This window comes from Chelonia mydas, chromosome 6 (genome assembly GCF_015237465.2).
Source record: "Chelonia mydas isolate rCheMyd1 chromosome 6, rCheMyd1.pri.v2, whole genome shotgun sequence".
Lineage (NCBI taxonomy): Eukaryota > Metazoa > Chordata > Testudines > Cheloniidae > Chelonia > Chelonia mydas.
Window position 1 is genome coordinate 111,224,155 of NC_051246.2, and position 20,555 is coordinate 111,244,709.

The following is a 20,555-nucleotide window of genomic DNA, read 5'->3' on the forward strand; positions in this document are numbered from 1 at the left end:
TGTCAGAATTAGCAAAGGTTCAGAAATGTGCAATCAAAATGATTAGAGGTGTGGAAAAACTCCCATGAAGAAAGATTGGGACTGTTTACCTTAGGGAGAAGACATAAGGATATACAAAATAACAAATGGTATGGAGAAGGTAGATCAGCAACTGCATCATATAGAAGCAAAGACAATAATTTGAGGGAATAAGATTTTACTAATAAAGCTAAAAATGTTTTGGATGGACTTGTTATAAAGCAATATTTGATCTTCTCTTTTTGCTTAACAAAATAGTCTCGACTGAAAACAATGTGTGGATAGTTGGGGTAGGAAGGAAATATGGCAAACATTTGCAACGCAAATTTTAACCCTCTTCCTAAAGTACATGTACATAGGAACATGAGCAAAGATTCTTGAATATTAGTTTGTATTTCGCAAATAGCTTTTTTGGCCAACTGTTTTGCATTTTGATTTCAGGCACAGAGAGATCAGAAAAGGGATCGTCCTCTTATGCGACGCAAGTCAGAACTGCCTCAGGATATTTACACCATGAAAGCCTTGGAATCCCATTGCAGAGCTGATGAGCTAATATCACACGATGGGCATTAGACTATTACAGTGAAATATTATTTTGGAGGAAAACTTTTTTCTGGACTCAGTTCTACAGTAGAGAACTTACTTTTTTGTGCCATACCAATCAGTTACACAAAAGTCAAAGCTTTCTTCAACCCAGTTCTGAAGGCAATAACTTAATACAGTATGCAGCTCAAGATTAGTAGTTCAAACAATGGTAAATTACTTGATTCCATATGCAGAACCATGGGTTGACTAGTATTAGATGGCCACGTTTTTCTGGCGGTGTTGTCATAGTACCAGTTAGTTGGTAAAATGAATAGTTTTATAGTAGTACTTGAGAATAATATTCTGTAAGTTATTTCCACCAAAACTGAAGTAATTTGAATGACTAATAGTTGGTACTATGATAACACTGTTTTCAAAAGCAAAATTCTTTCGGATTTAACTATTACATGTTTTTCTAAGACTTCTCAACTTTGAAATTGTTTCCACATTACTATTGTCTTGTAATATACCAGCAGTTTTGAAAATATACAGTTCTTTACTTCCCTATTATAAAACACAGCTTACAAAATGGTAACTTCATGACAATCCTCAATCACGGTTGCTTTCTAAAAGTTCTGTAAATTGTTTCTTTACTTAGGATAAAGACATATATATACCATGTCCTAGTACTTTACGTGTATTTAAAGCCATATTTTCCAGTCTTTAGTATGTAATACAGCACCACTATTCCAAAAGTCAACTGGTAGAAGAATTTGTTTCCAAAAATGAAAATTTATCTACCTTGACTGGGAATAAATTGAATATAAAAATATTTATATTTTTATTTTCATTCCTTGTTTTCAGTTTAGTAAAACACTGTTTCTCCCTTATCTGAGCTTTTAATACTCAGCATTTTTTCTTGGGCTCTAAGAGTTCAATATTCTGTGGCAGATATCATGATGTCATTTAAGTTGCATTAGTCTTCTCAGACAGACAAACATTGTTGCCTTTCAGTGAAACACAACACCGATAGCTTGTATTATAAAGTAAAAACAGGTAAAAGATGTGAGTTTAAGAGCTGATAAATCAACAGTGACCGTAGTTTTACGTGAATATATTTTTTTGTGTTGTAAAGAGCACATATATTACAAATACACCTCACAAGTAAAATGAAAATGCATCTGAGTTGCTGATGATCTTCAAATGCTGCTATATTTTCCACAAGATTACTTGCATGTAGTGAGCTTTTTGTTGTAGATGGAAAAGCACGGGCGGAAAATCTCTTTCAACATATAGTGCTTTGTCTTCAATATTTGATTTCTCTCAGGGTGGCCAGTATTTTGACTTACTTATCCTGCTTAAGAGCTGTTTGAGATGTGTTCTGCTATTCTAAATGGGTGACTAGTTTCTTTTGTCTCTGGCAGTGACATAATATAACTTTAATGTTTAATGTCTTGATGCATAAGATAAAAATGTGGCTTCTTTAAAAATAGTTTGTTTTATTTTTTCAAAAAAAGAGGTCTCCTGCATCCATAAAAATATTGTGCAAAGCAGACATTCATAATAACATTGTGCAGATGTAGTGCCTGCTGTCTGCTGGTTATAGTGAAAATACAATTTCCAATCTTTATTACATTGTCTATTGGAAAAAAAGTCATTTTAGTGGGTGGGAATTATTGCTCAAACAAACAAACAAAATCACCTAAATTGAAAGACCACCTGAAGCTTCAAGTGGAAAAGTCCACTGTGTGTGAAAACGCTTCCTGTTAAACTTGAAAGAGAACATGCTTTACCATTATGATAAACTATACTGAAACCGTTTAAAGATGCCTTCTCCTTTTGAGGGAAAAAGGGTGCTTTTTTAATTGTATAAAGCAATGTCTATGTATTTTGATATACCATTGTTTGAACTTCCATCTTTAGCTGGTAAATTATCAAATAATTTGATTTTGGGTGTTCAATATGTTTGTGCAAGAGGTTTCTGGAAAGAAGTACTCTTATTTACCCTAGGAAAAAAACGTGTATATCAGTGTTTGATTGTGTAACGCTCAACGTATAAGAACATCTTTTACTGTCTAGATTTTATTTCTGTTCTTTACTGAAGATAAACATTCACCAAAAAAGGGGGGAATACAATTTTTTTGTAATTAAAGTTTGTCAGAAATTCACATTTGAGGTTTTGGGCCATAGAACATTTGCCTAGACAGTATTCCAAAAATTATCAGCACTGATTGTTTGGCTTGTTTGTTACCACCATTTATATATTTTGTATAGTCATGTACTAAACTACTCAAACTACTACATCCAAAATAAAAAGTAAAAATAAAGTAGAATTTTGGTGGCTGTTCTTCTTCATAAAGTTCTTTGACACCTTTCCATGTTCTCCAAAATTACATCTGTACATCAGGAATGTCAAAAGTAATATTACAAGTGTCTTTTTAGTGTGGCTTTAGTATGGCTTTATTTTAATATTGTACATACATTGTACTTTGTTTTATGGTAATAAGTAATAAAAATGTAGACTTCATATTTTGTACAGAATGGTCCTATGTACAGAATAAAAAGTTCCTAGAAACAGCAAAAATAGGTAAGTGGCACAATTATTTTTCATTAGACAATATCTGTAACTTTGTTTTAGTAAAATGTTAAGTTCAAATGTACCTTCATATTTTTTAACATTTTGTAATTCAGATTTTGTTCTGACATTGTTTATGAAGAACAACCTTCATACACCTGCCATTTATTATGCTCTTTTATCTAATTTTAAAATTCTAAAAATGGTGTCTTATATGGACTAAATAAAGAACATGTGAATTTTACTTGCTGATCATGAAACTAAATTTAGCACAGAACCTTCTGGTAAATGTGCAGATTACCACTGGCTTAAAAATCATCCACAACTTTGAGACAATAGCACATAAAGAATAAAATTGCAGTTCAGTGTTGGTGCCTTTTTGAAAGTTACAAGTAAATTTATGGTAAGTCTTAGAAATAAATCAGCATCACGTTATGGTTATTCTCTACCATAAATAACCTTAATTTTTAGTGCAGGTATCAAGTACTGCATTAAACACACACAATAATTTGAAGAATCCCTCAAACCATCCTACAAATACCAAAAAAACCCACCTCTTATACCACATTATCTTCCCTATAAAAACTTGAAATACGTATCTGTTGGAAGGATTTCCAGCAAAGCAGCAGGAGCAAAATTAAGGATTTCCAGTAAGACAGAAAAGAGAGGACAGTATCAGATGGTGCAAATAGATGCAGCAAATACATACTTTTTTTTTTAATCTAGATTTTTCTTCCAGTTTACAAATGATAGTTCTTGGATCATCAGAGGATCTTCAGTATTTTATAAACACTCTCAATATCCTGTGTGGTACAGTAACTCCTCACTTAACGTCCTAGTTGTTATGTTCTTGAAAAATGTAATGTTAAGTGCATCCAATTTCCCTATAAGAATTAATGTAAATGGTGGGGGTTAGGTTCCACTGAAATTTTTTTTGCCAGACAAAGGACATTATATACATATACAGTATATGTTTTTAAAATAATTTTAAACAATTTAATACTGTACTCACCAATGATTGTGAAGTTTGGTTGAGGCAGGGGCGTAGTGGGGTCTGGGCGCGGGGGCTTTCCCCATTCCACCAGCCTGGCTGGAACCTGCACCTCCACCCCGTTCCCCGGCAGGAACACCAGGCAGGTGGAACAGGGCAAGGCCCCACGCCCCAACCCTGCTCCCCAGCTGGAATGCCCAGCGGAGTGGCGTAAGCCCCTGCGCCCCAACACAGTCCCTGGCAGGAGCACCAGGCAGGGGAAGCCAAATAGCGTTATAAGGGAACATTGCAGGACTTTAAAAGAGTATGTTTACTAATATTCGAAATATTCGAAAGAATAGTAAATATGGCAGGCGACCAGCTTGGCTTAATGGTGAAATCCTAGCGGATCTTAAACATAAAAAAGAAGCTTACAAGAAGTGGAAGGTTGGACATATGACCAGGGAAGAGTATAAAAATATTGCTCGGGCATGTAGGAAAGATATCAGGAGGGCCAAATCGCACCTGGAGCTGCAGCTAGCAAGAGATGTCAAGAGTAACAAGAAGGGTTTCTTCAGGTATGTTGGCAACAAGAAGAAAGCCAAGGAAAGTGTGGGCCCCTTACTGAATGAGGGAGGCAACCTAGTGACAGAGGATGTGGAAAAAGCTAATGTACTCAATGCTTTTTTTGCCTCTGTTTTCACTAACAAGGTCAGCTCCCAGACTGCTGCGCTGGGCATCACAAAATGGGGAAGAGATGGCCAGCCCTCTGTGGAGATAGAGGTGGTTAGGGACTATTTAGAAAAGCTGGACGTGCACAAGTCCATGGGGCCGGACGAGTTGCATCCGAGAGTGCTGAAGGAATTGGCTGCTGTGATTGCAGAGCCCTTGGCCATTATCTTTGAAAACTCGTGGCGAACGGGGGAAGTCCCGGATGACTGGAAAAAGGCTAATGTAGTGCCAATCTTTAAAAAAGGGAAGAAGGAGGATCCTGGGAACTACAGGCCAGTCAGCCTCACCTCAGTCCCTGGAAAAATCATGGAGCAGGTCCTCAAAGAATCAATCCTGAAGCACTTACATGAGAGGAAAGTGATCAGGAACAGTCAGCATGGATTCACCAAGGGAAGGTCATGCCTGACTAATCTAATCGCCTTTTATGATGAGATTACTGGTTCTGTGGATGAAGGGAAAGCAGTGGATGTATTGTTTCTTGACTTTAGCAAAGCTTTTGACACGGTCTCCCACAGTATTCTTGTCAGCAAGTTAAGGAAGTATGGGCTGGATGAATGCACTATAAGGTGGGTAGAAAGCTGGCTAGATTGTCGGGCTCAACGGGTAGTGATCAATGGCTCCATGTCTAGTTGGCAGCCGGTGTCAAGTGGAGTGCCCCAGGGGTCGGTCCTGGGGCCGGTTTTGTTCAATATCTTCATAAATGATCTGGAGGATGGTGTGGATTGCACTCTCAGCAAATTTGCGGATGATACTAAACTGGGAGGAGTGGTAGATACGCTGGAGGGGAGGGATAGGATACTGAAGGACCTAGACAAATTGGAGGTTTGGGCCAAAAGAAATCTGATGAGGTTCAATAAGGATAAGTGCAGGGTCCTGCACTTAGGATGGAAGAATCCAATGCACCGCTACAGACTAGGGACCGAATGGCTAGGCAGCAGTTCTGCGGAAAAGGACCTAGGGGTGACAGTGGACGAGAAGCTGGATATGAGTCAGCAGTGTGCCCTTGTTGCCAAGAAGGCCAATGGCATTTTGGGATGTATAAGTAGGGGCATAGCGAGCAGATCGAGGGACGTGATCGTTCCCCTCTATTCGACACTGGTGAGGCCTCATCTGGAGTACTGTGTCCAGTTTTGGGCCCCACACTACAAGAAGGATGTGGATAAATTGGAGAGAGTCCAGCAAAGGGCAACAAAAATGATTAGGGGTCTAGAGCACATGACTTATGAGGAGAGGCTGAGGGAGCTGGGATTGTTTAGTCTGCAGAAAAGAAGAATGAGGGGGGATTTGATAGCTGCTTTCAACTACCTGAAAGGGGGTTCCAAAGAGGATGGCTCTAGACTGTTCTCAATGGTAGCAGATGACAGAACGAGGAGTAATGGTCTCAAGTTGCAATGGGGGAGGTTTAGATTGGATATTAGGAAAAACTTTTTCACTAAGAGGGTGGTGAAACACTGGAATGCGTTACCTAGGGAGGTGGTAGAATCTCCTTCCTTAGAGGTTTTTAAGGTCAGGCTTGACAAAGCCCTGGATGGGATGATTTAGCTGGGAATTGGTCCTGCTTCGAGCAGGGGGTTGGACTAGATGACCTTCTGGGGTCCCTTCCAACCCTGATATTCTATGATTCTATGATTCTATAATAGGTCAGTGACCTAATAACGAAACAATGTTAACTGGGATGATAAGTAAGGAGTTACTGTACTGTATACGATAAACCCATGGAAAATTAAAAAACTAGTTAAAAGAATGCTTTTATAGTAACAGATTAACACACTCTCTAGGCATCCTCCGATCACATTTTTACAGTCATAGTAAACAAAAACTGGAAATAACCTGAACTTGCAGTTGGAAATCTATTTCCAAAAGCATCAACATACACAGTGTCCCTGGACCAAGATGAAAATAAGACCAAACATTGCCAATATAAAAAAATGATTATTTCAGCCAAGTATCTGGGGAGGGAGGTATGCATTTGCTTTTTACACAAGTCTCCATTTTTAGTAAGAATAGGATGAATATCTGATTTGGATCTGAGTTGGGTACATTTAGTATATTTGTGAATTATTGAAGATCACTTGGATAATGCCTTTATTTTTCAAGTACATAGAACAGAATGACATTTCTTAATTAGCTATCATATCACAGCATCTGGACTCTTGTTACTTTTCACTGCTGAGTCAGGTAGAGGTCTCAAGAGTTGCAATGTAACTCTAGGGTAAAAAAAGATTGCTAAATGTTGTATATATACACAATACATTTGCATACACAATTAGGTATTTTTGTGCATAGGTGGTTATTTCTAAAGTTAATGTATTGTGGTTTGTTTTTTCATTGTCTGATATATTTGAAAATATGCAAGTATTTTGTATTGGAGGTAGGAACTTAGTGTTGCAGGGTGAGGTTTTGTTTGAGCTGGGCTCAAATACTCGATCGCCCATATCTTGCTATTAAAAATAAATTCTGGTTTCTTCACTTATAATGAATGCAAGAATTCATTTAACATATACCTGTAAAACATTTTCCATTAGTGAATAATATAATTAGGGCTGTCAAGCAATTAAAAAAATAAATCATGTATATTCGTGCTGTTAATAATAAAATACCATTTATTTAAATATTTTTGGATATTTTCTACATTTTCAATTATTTCAATTACAATACAGACTACAAAGGGTACAGTGCTCACTTTACATTTATTTTTTATTACAAATATTTGCACTGTGTAAAAGAAACACACCTCTACCCTGATATAATGCGGTCCTTGGGAACTGAAAAATCTTACCATCGTATAGGTGAGACCGCGTTATATCGGGTTAGGGAGAGGAATAGCTCCCTGCCCCAGCTCACCTCCATTCTGCCTCCACCGCCTCCCCTGAGCACGCTGCCGCTGCTCTGCTTCTCTCCCTCCAAGGCTTGCCGCGAATCAGCTGTTTGGCGCAGCAAGCCTCGGAGGGAAGGGGAAGAAGCGGAGCGGCAGCGTGCTCGTGGGAGGAGGCGGAGGTTGAGCGGAGGTGAGCTGGGGTGGGGGAGGCGCAGAGGAACCGCTTGTGGTAACACAAATTCGGATATAACAAGGTAAAGCAGCCCCACTCCCTGGAGTGCTGCTTTACCACGTTATAGCTGATTTCGCGTTATATCGGACTGCGTTATGTCGGGGTAGAGGTGCAGTATTTTTCAGTTCACCTAATGCAAATACTATAATGCAATTTCTTTATAATGAAAGCTGAACTTACAAATGTAGAATTATGTACAAAAAAAACTGCATTCAAAAAACAAACAAAGTAAAACTTTACATCCTACAAGTCCGCTCAGTCCTACTTCTCGTTCAGCCAATTGCTCAGACAAACAAGTTTGTTTACATTTGCAGGAGATAATGCTGCCCGCTTCTTGTTTACAATGTCACCTGAAAGTGAGAACAGGTGTTCGCATGGCACTGTTGTAGCCGGCATCACAAGATATTTGCATGCCAGATGCGGTAAAGATTCATATGTCCCTTCATACTTCAACCACCATTCCAGGGGACATGTGTCCATGCTGATGATGGGTTCTGCTTATTAATGATTCAAAGCAGTCCGGACCAACACATGTTCATTTTCATCATCTGAGTCAGATGCCACAGCAGATGGTTGATTTTCTTTTTTGGTGTTTCGGATTCTGTAGTTTCTGCATGGAGTGTTGCTCTTTTAAGACTTCTGAAAGCATACTCCACACCTCGACCCTCTCAGATTTTGGAAGGCACTTCAGGTTCATAAATCTTGGGTCGAGTGCTGTAGCTATCTTTAGAAATCTCACACTGGTACCTTCTTTGCATTTTGTCTCATCTGCAGTGAAAGGTTCTTAAAACAAACAACATATGCTGAGTCATCATCCGAGACTGCTATAAAATGAAATACATGGCAGAATATGGGTAAAACACAAAGCAGGGAAGACATACAATTCTCCCCCAAGGAGTTCAGTCACAAATTTAATTAATATATTTTTTTAATGAGCATCATCAGCATGGAAGCATGTCTTCTGGAATGGTGGCTGAAGCACTGAAGTTTAGCATATCTGGCACATAAATACCTTGCAATGCCAGCTACAAAAGTGCTGTGCAAATGCCTGTTCTCACTTTCAGGTGACTTTGCAAATAAGAAGCGGGCAGCAGCATATCCCATAAATGTAAACAAACTTGTTTATCTTAGTGATTGCCTGAACAAGAAGTAGGATTGAGTGGACTTGTAGGCTCTAAAGTTTTACATTGTTTGGTTTTTGAGTACACTTGTGTAACAAATCTACATTTGTAAGTTGCACTTTCACAGTAAAGATATTGTACTACAGAACTTGTATGAGGTGAATTAAAAATACATTTCTTTTGTTTATCGTTTTTACAGAGCAAATATTTGTAATAAAAAAATATAAAGTAGGAACTGTACATCGTGTTGTAATTGAAATCAATATATTTGAAAACGTAGAAAAATCTAAAAATATGTAATAAATTTCAGCTGGTATTCTATTTAACAGTGCACTTAAAACTGCAATTAATCAGAATTACTTTTTTATCACAATTAATTTTTTTTAATGGGTGAATTAACTGCAATTAATTGGCAGGCCTAAATATAATATAATATATGCTGAGTTCCATTTTTCATTCTAATTCCCCTTACCCTCTCATTTGGTTTCATTTTAGTTATTAAAATATTTTCTCAAAATAATCTTAGCTTGAAGGTGCCTTTTTAAATTTCAGCTCCATTTTCCATTTTGTATTTTTTTTCTTGTTTGCCTTGTTAAATGTAAATCACCATCACTGCCTAAGTTAATGCATGCCATAAAGTATGCACATAGTGGAACAAGCCAAATTTAATATTGCAGAGGACATCTCACCTTTTGGAATTTTGACTGCCTGCACTCCCGAGCCCTGCCCCAGCCAGGAGCCCCTTGCACCCCAATCCCAAACCCCTCATCCCCGGCTCCGCTGGGTCGCGGGCATCAACAATTTTCTTCAACTGGGTTGCCAGAAAAAAAGTTTGAAAACCACTGGTTTAGTGAAACTAATATATTGCACAGTACAGTACCATCTACTGCTCCCAGGCAGTCCTGATAAGGCTCAAACTGCTAGTCTCCTGCCACTAACTGGGGAGCTTCCAGAGCCTTTCCCTGCAGCAGGTGGTAAGAAGGGAAATGGTTCTATGCCTGGGGATGGATGGGTTTAATGGACTTGGAAGATTTGAGGAGGGCTTGGCAGCTGGCAGGGGCAGAACGAGCGAGGATTCAAAGCTGAGGGAATAGATCTGACCTGATAAGTAGGAAGAAGTACCTACAAGTTCCTCGGTACTGTACAAGGCTAAGCGTCCGCATCTGTCGGGGCCCACCTTGGAGTGCTCAAAATCTTAGCTACCATCTAATTCTACAGACAAGCAGACTGTTATGTTAGTACCGCCACTCCATATGGTACCACAAGAATTTAGGTTCTTGAAAGATTTATCTGTAGCAGATGAACCAGAGTCTCCACTGCTTATAGGGATCGAGCACCTCTCAGTATTGAGACCCACTTGGTCACTGGACTTCCATCCCTGGTACAGCCCAATTCACCACCATTTTCAGCTAGGGCTTCTCCACAGGATGAGGAGGAGAATAGGGACCTCCCTTCAGTCTTTTCAATCAGTGCAGAGCTCTCCTACCCATAAATGCAGGAACCTATTTTTTGATATCCACGGAGTGAAAGAGAGGGGAATTTGGGGGAAGACATCACAGGTGGTGGTAACAACCTTGGATACTTCTTCCGTGCCTGTATGGTCCCCCACAATGGCCACACTGGGCTATCTGGACTAATCAAGCCTTTTATTAAGAATATTACCAAGTGATGATATTTCTAATGATGAAAGATATGTAGGATCAACCTCCACTGTCTTTTTATTTTAAATTTTATGGTCAGATTCACCAGTACAAAGCAGGCCAAGTATACTGGCCTGTTAAACTGGATTTACAGCTGCTTTGTTACCCCACAACAACACAAAACAAATGTCTTCTGTCCTCCATGTTCCCTTTTACATTTCCCACCCCAAAATTCCACCTCATTCCTGCTCAGGCAGAACCCAGTTCCTGCATTCCTCTGCATTCACACAAATACTATCCTCCACCCTCCTGTTGAATAGACCTGGTGCAACCGGTAGGTTCTGGGAATAAATTCTTAAGATTAATGGTCATAATCAATGTGCAGGGGAGGGGAGAAGTAGCTTTCTACCTGCAACTCCTTTTTCACCTTCTTTCCCCCACGCTACCCCAGTTATTTTGACTGCCAGCTGCTATTGCATTTAACTCCACCTAGCATAACACTGGGACTCACATTCTAGTCATTGCTTTATTGTGGTATGAAATGCTGTTTATTTCAGTTAATCTAATTCTGAATATTCTGCCTTCTAAAACTATCCTTCTGAAGATTTCACAAAGGTTTCTAAAGGCTTACTTACTCTCAAGTTAATTGAGCTCCAAACAGTTCTCTTACTGTTTGTCACCAACTGACATTCAAGCTTGTAATAGAAATCACTTAAATCAGTCATCGCCCTTATTAATATTGGCTTTCCATTTCAGTTAGCTGTAGCTCTAAAAACTTTTATCAAACGGCTTTCAGTCTGCATACTATATAAAGGCTAACACCGTGGGTAAAAAAACAAACCCCACAACCTACATGAACATTCCTCAGTGAGTATCTTCCAAGACTATGAAGGAATTCAGTCTAGGTTGCATTTGGGCAAACATGAAACAAAGCATAGTGTAGGATTTGCTTGAATTGAAAGAAACCACAGCTCTTAAGAAAATCCTAGGGGAAACTAAAAGATAACCAGTTTTTGAAAGATGGATCCAAGGAGACCCAGACATGAAAGGATTTATATGCTAGGTCACTTTTGCTGTTTCATCAACTACATGTCTGGTATTCGAAGGCTTTCTATTGACAGTTAAGGTGATGTGTGCAGAAGTTATCATGTGAAATGCCACAACACGGATACTTGGTATCCAACACAGAGTTTCATTCATGTTCAGAGTCCAAAATGAATCCTCTCACATATACTTTTGCTAGAATACAGTTTAGTAAACACTATCTACAATCCATTATATTACGGCTTGAAATAATGTAACTTCTAAGAATTTTGATTAACGCTATTAATCTAAGTATTTTTCTTGTTATCAACTTAATTTGTTGTATGAAGCATCAAACACCTTTAATTAGCTGCAGTTATTTTTTTAGAAATGTAATGAGAGAAATTCAAAAATATTAACATTTCATAACGTAGCTGATTTATATCATACTGTATACTTCTCCAAGAAAAATTTTTAAGAGCATAATAGATATTTCTGTAAGTTGTAACTACTTGTTGCATGTAATATACAATAATAATCCTCTTTGTATTGCAGGTGAAATTGGACGAAGGGAAATTTTCAAAAACAAGTCCCATTTTCAAAAGTGATTTAGGCACTTAAATCATTTAGCTATTTTTGAAAATGTTATCCTTAGGCTACCGAATCACTGAGGCACTTTTGAAAATTTTAGCCCCAACTACTAGTCTAATGGAGCTGTTTCATATGGGTATTCAAAGAATGACAGGTGAATGCTTCCTACCTGAATAAGGGGAACCATATTTTGTGCCCTCCTCCCTACACCTCAGCTGATAACTAAGTTATCGTCACTACACAAATGCCAGGAAAGAACCAATCCCCTTAATCATAGAACATCAGGGTTGGCAGGGACCTCAGGAGGTCATCTAGTCCAACCCCCTGCTCAAAGCAGGACCAATCCCCAATTAAATCATCCCAGCCATGGCTTTGTCAAGCCTGACCTTAAAAACTTCTAAGGAAGGAGATTCCACCACCTCCCTAGGTAATGCATTCCAGTGCTTCACCACCCTCCTAGTGAAAAAGTCTTTCGTAATATCCAACCTAAACCTCCCCCGCTGCAACTTGAGACCATTACTCCTTGTTCTGTCATCTGCTACCACTGAGAACAGTCTAGCTCCATCCTCTTTGGAACCCCCTTTCAGGTAGTTGAAAGCAGCTATCAAATCCCCCCTCATTCTTCTCTTCTGCAGACTAAACAATCCCAGTTCCCTCAGCCTCTCCTCATAAGTCATGTGTCAAGGAACAACACGTTCACCGCTTTCCCCTCATCCACAGGGCCACTGGATGTGAGATTAGCATGCTGAGGAAAGTAGAAGTTAAATAATTTGAGTAGATTCAATAAAGACAGAAACTCTTCTTTTTTTGGCTTTTGGGTGGAGAAAAATTTAGTTACTAGTAGTTGCTTGTTTAAATCTAATAATTCAAAGCCTAAATAAGCACATCTGTGCCACTCCAAACACACCTGTTGTGAGTGGTGTTCAGATTCTCATCTTTATAGGTAAATGTTGTATAACATAGTGGAGCCCTGCAGTGAGACTGGGATCCCGCAAGTCCTGCTGCGAGATTTTAAAACGCCCTATGCAGGGCTCTATAACAGCGCTAGCTATCTTGCCTTCCGGACAGCTGGTTTCAACAACCTACTGCAATTCTTATGTGAGAAAGGCCTTGGCTTCCCTAGGACTTATCTTGAGTTAAGAATCCCCCCTTTTTTTCCAGTGAAGACAAGGCAACTTGAGGGGGTATATTTATAGGAACATCAAGTGTACTTTTATGCAAATTGGGTTTTAGTGGCAGAAGCTCTACCCATGAAATAGCCACACACAGCTCAGGGCTTAGGAAAAGGCTTCTCATTTAACATGGATGCCTATCTCCAGCCTCAAAGAGACTATTCCAAGTGTTTAAAAAGTACAAGTAAAGAAAACTTATGACTTTTTGCCTTTGATACCATTTCCAATCATTCAATTTCTGTCAGCAAAGGACTTCCATTTGGGATTTGTACTGAACAGTGTTTACATATCTGCCAATATCTGAATTTCTTATTTCCCATCTTTCACTCCTGCTTTTTGTTCCTTCCTCCCTGCTTTTTTGTCTCTCTTCCCCTTCTCTCCTGCCCTCAATGTTACAGAACTGAATAATTACATATCTCTTTGAATGCTTTGAAAACCCTCAATGAGAAGCCGATACAACAAAAAGTACCTCTACAGAAGAATTGGACAATAAATGCTTGGAGGAGATGGCTCAAGAGCTATAACTGAACAATGGATGTCAAATTAGAACTAGTAAAATCGACATGTTACACAGACCCTTGTTTTCAGCTAAACACATTGAAGGTTAATACAATAATCTGATCCGTGCAGGTGGACTGTTGTGCCTATGTAGACACCCACTGTCTTTATGGGCAGGAGGAGCAGCAAACCGTGGGACCCAGTCAAGTGGAAGACAGGAGCAGCCCAGGCACCCACAGAATACAGCCAGGTAGAGCAGAGGCAGGGATAAAACCAGAGAGCAGAGCTGGTGTGGGGAGCCCACCAGTAAGGAAGCCCATCAGCAGCCCACCAGTAAGGAAGAAAAGCTATTCTGTTAAAATGTGATGGCAAAACATGACCTGTGAGCCTGGGGCTGGAGAGGAAAAAGAGCAGTGCAAGGAGGTGGACGTGGAGCATGAGATATATGGGGAGATGTGAAGTGAGTCACATCATTTTAAGCATTTAAATAACACTCAGCGATGTTAATATGTAAATAGGGGCTAGGAACATAAATAACAGCATTAGAGCTGGTTAAAAAAAATCAAAAATTTGTAATTTCAATAAAAATTTTCATCAGAATTGTGAATTTTGGCATTTTCATTTTATTGTGAAAATTACATCCCGGTTTTCAATCAGCAAAACATGAACTGTACAAAAACACCAAACCCCACCACCATGTATTCCTGAGCCTGCAGCTGTATGGTCTGTATCTGAATGTGGCCTTTTTTGGACAAGAACATTTGAGACACTCAATTTTTTTTCTTTTAAATCAGAGCCAGAATTTTTCCAAAATGGTTGAGTAAGCTATTCTTTGACACCAGTCCTGCTTAAAACATAGCAGTATGACAAGACTGCAGCATAAAAATGGCAGAGATGTTAAAACCAATTTAAAATGTCAGTCCCAATTCTCCCCAATACAGGATACGACTGACTCATTTAAGTCAACTACAGTTACTTGATCTTGTGCTTATTCTGAAAAGGCTCAACACATGCTACACAACAAAGACTAGACACATCTCAAATCTATCCTGAGAGCTTCCAGAAAACCCGACATTACAACTGTAACTCAGTTTTGATTACTTTTCTTGGACTACCTGCATGAGTAAGCTGAATAAAGTTAGCAGGGGAGAGCACACACAATGCATAACATTTCATTCCGCCACTAGTGGCAGGAAAGGATTTGCTTGATTTTTCAGGCAGGGCTATTTCTTTATGAAGGGGAATTCACATCTAAATTTTTCAAAACAAATGATTTGAAGTGGCTTTAAGACTAATTGTGATGGGAGAACAAAATTAGATCTGTACTGGCTTGACAAAACTCTTATTTTAAGAGCACAGAATGATACAGGGCTGTATTTTCCTTTGCATAGGAACAACACTGTTATACCAATAGGGCTTAGGACTATTTTCATTATGTTGAAGGAAAAGTACAAGAACTGCCATACTTTGCAACACAACGTATTCTTTAGTGATGCAAAAAATAATCCATATCCAAAAAATGATTGGTGCAGAGAGAGGAAAATTTGGCAAAAATTGCAGAAAATTATTCTGATTTCTGCCAGAAAAGCAATTTCTAAAAAAAAGAAATTTATATTTTTAAAACAAAACATTGTGAAGGTATCTCACGGATAATATGAATTTGTTTAATTTCAGGGACATCATACAGAAGTTCAGCAAAATCTCTTACCTAGTTCTATTGATGCTTTCACTCAAAATATTTCAATTATTTCTGTAATACTATAAGCATGCATAGAGATTTACAGACACAAAAAGGCACATGCCCTGCACCCAAGGTATTTAAGGGCTTCCAGAGTACGTCTTAAATACAGAGATGGCACAAGAGAAGGTCGGGTTAAAAGAGGATCTGAGTATTGCAAAATTATCTGCTGAGTCAGTAAGGAAAGCATGTAGATATTTTCATTCTACAACACACTGCCATGGGCAGTAGCTGTTAAATGAATAATTATTGTCTTGGCCATAGTTTGGATTCCACTCTGCAACTACCAACACAAAGGAAGCCTTAAAGAGGCACTATCAACTTAATCATATGTGCAAACAAACATTTACATAGCACACCTTTAATTATTACAAAGGGAAAAAAGTTTTAAAAGCTAATTTACTTAGCACTATTTCTCCTCTGTACTCTCAGCATTTCCCTCAGCTGGAATAATGAAAATAATTTAAGTGTTTTCACTGTCATTCATAGTCACTTTCAGGTTCTTGTAGTGCCAAAGTTTGGGTTTCAGATACTGTATAAGGATGGAATACTTGTGGCACCTTAGAGACTAACCAATTTATTTGAGCATAAGCTTTCGTGAGCTACAGCTCACTTCATCGGAAAGCTTATGCTCAAATAAATTGGTTAGTCTCTAAGGTGCCACAAGTACTCCTTTTCTTTTTGCGAATACAGACTAACACAGCTGTTACTCTGAAACCTGTATAAGGATGTCATGTTTATAAAAACAGCTGCAGTAAAATAGTATTCTATATTTCACAGTCCCAAAGCACCACCTGTAGTTTCTTAATGCATGTTTATTAAACAAAAAATAGGAGATCAAGATCTCCATCTAGCCAGTTTCCAGCGTACTCTGTCGCTCTGATTTAGTTCTCTCTGCAGTGCCTTTTGCAGATTAACTTAATATAAGTGCAAGCTAGAATGTTAGTTGCAACAACATTTTATAATAAAAAAATACAATAATTAAACTTTTCTGTTTCTAGTAGGTAGCTGATGTTCCAGTTAATACAGCATTTCACACATTTTTCAAAGCTGAACATCCTTTCAGAAAAATGAGACGGTCCCTACAGCTCCACCATGTGGTGTTAAAGCTTTACGCGTCTCTATTTATACATCTTCCATCATGACAGGTTTCAGAGTAGCAGGCGTGTTAGTCTGTATCCGCAAAAAGAACAGGAGTACTTGTGGCACCTTGGAGACTAACAAATTTATTAGAGCATAAGCTTTCATGGGCTACAGCCCATTTCATCGGATGCATAGAATGGAACATATAGTAAGAAGATATATACATACAGAGAACGAGGAAGTTGCCTTCACACCTTCTTCACCATCCCCTCTCCACTTTGGGAGATGCTTGTGTAGGTCTTTGTAACATGAAATCATAGAATCATAGAATATCAGGGTTGGAAGGGACCCCAGAAGGTCATCTAGTCCAACCCCCTGCTCGAAGCAGGACCAATTCCCAGCTAAATCATCCCATCCAGGGCTTTGTCAAGCCTGACCTTAAAAACCTCTAAGGAAGGAGATTCTACCACCTCCCTAGGTAACGCATTCCAGTGTTTCACCACCCTCTTAGTGAAAAAGTTTTTCCTAATATCCAATCTAAACCTCCCCCATTGCAACTTGAGACCATTACTCCTCGTTCTGTCATCTGCTACCATTGAGAACAGTCTAGAGCCATCCTCTTTGGAACCCCCTTTCAGGTAGTTGAAAGCAGCTATCAAATCCCCCCTCATTCTTCTCTTCTGCGGACTAAACAATCCCAGCTCCCTCAGCCTCTCCTCATAAGTCATGTGCTCTAGACCCCTAATCATTTTTGTCGCCCTTCGCTGGACTCCCTCCAATTTATCCACATCCTTCTTGTAGTGTGGGGCCCAAAACTGGACACAGTACTCCAGATGAGGCCTCACCAGTGTCGAATAGAGGGGCATGATCACGTCCCTCGATCTGCTCGCTATGCCCCTACTTATACATCCCAAAATGCCATTGGCCTTTTTGGCAACAAGGGCACACTGCTGACTCATATCCAGCTTCTCGTCCACTGTCACCCCTAGGTCCTTTTCCGCAGAACTGCTGCCTAGCCATTCGGTCCCTAGTCTGTAGCGGTGCATTGGATTCTTCCATCCTAAGTGTAGGACCCTGCACTTATCCTTATTGAACCTCATCAGATTTCTTTTGGCCCAATCCTCCAATTTGTCTAGGTCCTTCAGTATCCTATCCCTCCCCTCCAGCGTATCTACCACTCCTCCCAGTTTAGTATCATCCGCAAACTTGCTGAGGGTGCAATCCACACCATCCTCCAGATCATTTATGAAGATATTGAACAAAACCGGCCCCAGGACCGACCCCTGGGGCACTCCACTTGACACCGGCTGCCAACTAGACATGGAGCCATTGATCACTACCCGTTGAAATGTCCCCTCCTTTGTGTTTTGATAAGGAGTGAACTTAATAAGTGTTAGCAATGTTGACATCTGGGTTAGCAGCACCCATTATTATGAATGGGGCAGGTCCAACCTCAAAATTATTCTTCTACAAACTCAGGCAGATATTGCTGTATCAGCTACGCTCCCCTCACATTTTAAAGGTTTTCCTCACAACCATGGCAGCTAGAGACTTTTTCAGAAAATAACGTGAGATTCTGGAAAATAAGGCTATGTCTACACTAGAGACCTTATAGCCGCGTAGCTGTAGCTGCGCTCCTGTAAGATCTCTCATGTAGCTGCTCTATGCAGACAGGAGAGGGCTCTTCCATCAACATAACTAAACAACACCCAACGAGCAGCGATAGCCATGTCAGTGGGAGAAGCTCTCTGGCCATCATAATGTGCTGAGGAGGATGTTTTTTCACACCCCCGAGCAACATAAGTTTTCCTGACATAAGTGGTAGTGTAGACATGACCTAATTCAGAGATTGCCTGGTGGGGGATATACCACACGCTTTGAAAAACTGTCAGTCCCTGTGCATGGGGTTTTTTTAAGATTAATTTTTTTTTCTATAATATATACTCTAGTTCAAACAGAAATTGTTTTTTGGGAAGTTCTGTGGTCTGTGTTATACAGGAGATCAGACTAGATAATCAGAGTGGTCCTTTCTGGCTTTACAATCTATAAATTGTTGAATAAAAGAGAATTAACTCTTGAGGTGTTGGACTCATTAAATTGTGCAAAGCCTATATCTAACAAAAGTGTTGTTTATTTAAATGGCCCAGTTAAAAACACAATTAGGACTAATCTAATGAGTGTAAAGTACATGTGGGAGTTCTAAACTGCGGTGTGGGACCAGGATGTGGATCTTGCCATCTGATTGACTTGTATGTGCAGACTCCTGTGCTGCTGCAGATTACTGGAGTGGGGTCCAAGTCAGCCCACATCATGTCATTTAATTTGGTCATTAGCCTAGCTCTTTTCTAATCTAGTGAATATTCAGTATTTGTCATTTTTATATATTCGTTTTATAAATTCTATTTTTACTGTCCCCTAATTTGGCTTTTTTTTTTTTTTTTTACATACGAAATTTTTTAACTGTTTTTTTTTTCCTCTCTTGAACAATTATATAAGGGGCCGTTCTGCCCTGTTACATCAGCATAAGGGAGAGTGGAATTTAGCCCAACCTGCCATGTGCTGCAATAGGATCAGAAGGGATGTACCTTTTTACCCACATGGCACCCCGCTGAAGTCAATGGTCACAAGGTTCGCCCACATGGGCCTGATGACAGGATACGATTCCCCCACCCCACCCCCACTCGTGATTACCCTGGAAACTGCAGGTTACAGCGGCTTGGTTAGTACTGTCAAGATCAAATAAAACTAAAAACCTTAAAATGTAAACGGCAAGAGTTCCCATTCAAATCAGCAAGAACGGGCAGAGCCACCCAGCCTTACAAACCCCCCCCCCTCCCCCCTCCATCAGCTCGGCTGCAAATTCGAGTCTCCCGCCCGCTATTAGGACCGGAATGAAAAAGGTGGCATTTCACTCGCGCGTTTTTCAGAAACGTGCTACTTGCCTTAGGTGAGCGGGCGCACAGGCTGTGGCCAGGAGAGGTCTGCTCCATGCACGGGGGCAAGGTTCAGAAAGGGCCGCCGCGCACACGCCTGCAAACATCTGCACTGCGGGCGCGCTTGGGAGTGACCGGGGCTCCTGGCACGTGCTCCCCTTCGCGCACCCCGCGGCTGCCCAGCCATGCCCAGGGAGCCTGGCGCCCGGCCGCGGCTGGGAGGCTCTGTGAACGGGGCTGGTGCAGTGCAGATAGGAATAATAACACACACCGACCGAGACTGCAGTCACCCGGGGGGTGGGGGCGGGGGGGGGGCTGCTTGTCCCGTCCTTTGACTTTTCTTAAGCAGAAACACCGCACTGGCCTGAGCAATAATCCCCTGCCCCTCCCCCCGCTGCAGCGTCTGAGGAAACGCTTTTTAACGCAGTCGCGAGACGAACGTCGGAGCCTGGAGCTTCGAGGAATTCCTCCCGCCAGCCGCGCGACCGGCCTTGCCCCCCTCCCGCCCAGTGAACTTCAGCTCCCAGGCTGCCCTTGTGAAGGCCGGTTCTGTCCTGGTGCATTATGGAACTTATAGTTTTCCCTCCTGACGTCGCGACGAGCGAGCGGGGCGGTAGGAACTACATTCCCCAGCATGCATGTGGTCCGCGCCGTCGCGGATCTGCCTGCCCAAGGCAAAGCGGGATTTGTCGCCTTTCTCGGCCGCCTTTCTCGTCAGGTGGGGGACCTCAGTGAATGACAGCTCCAGGATGCTCTGGGTCGCAGAGTCGCCCCGTCCCCGTTCAAATGTGCATGCTGGGATTTGTAGTCATGCTCTTCGGCTCTGTCGCCCATCGGGGCTGTGCGGACTACACTTCCCAGGCCGCCCCGCGGCGGGGGCGGGAGG

General features: G+C 40.6%; 1 protein-coding gene across 5 annotated transcripts in view; it reads left to right on the top strand.

Moving 5' to 3' along the window:
- Window positions 1-7,293, top strand: part of PPP2R5C (protein phosphatase 2 regulatory subunit B'gamma) — a 194,323-nt gene extending 187,030 nt beyond the window's left edge. For 4 of the 5 annotated variants that reach the window (XM_037900956.2, XM_043548548.1, XM_037900954.2 and 1 more), the window contains one exon: window positions 460-3,362. In XM_037900956.2, the coding sequence (XP_037756884.1) occupies window positions 460-591 (132 nt within the window). In that variant the 3' untranslated portion in view covers window positions 592-3,362. Of the gene's footprint in view, window positions 1-459 lie in introns of all 5 variants that reach the window. The other variant, XM_037900957.2, reaches the window with a different exon arrangement.
- Window positions 7,294-20,555: the final 13,262 nt, after the last annotated feature.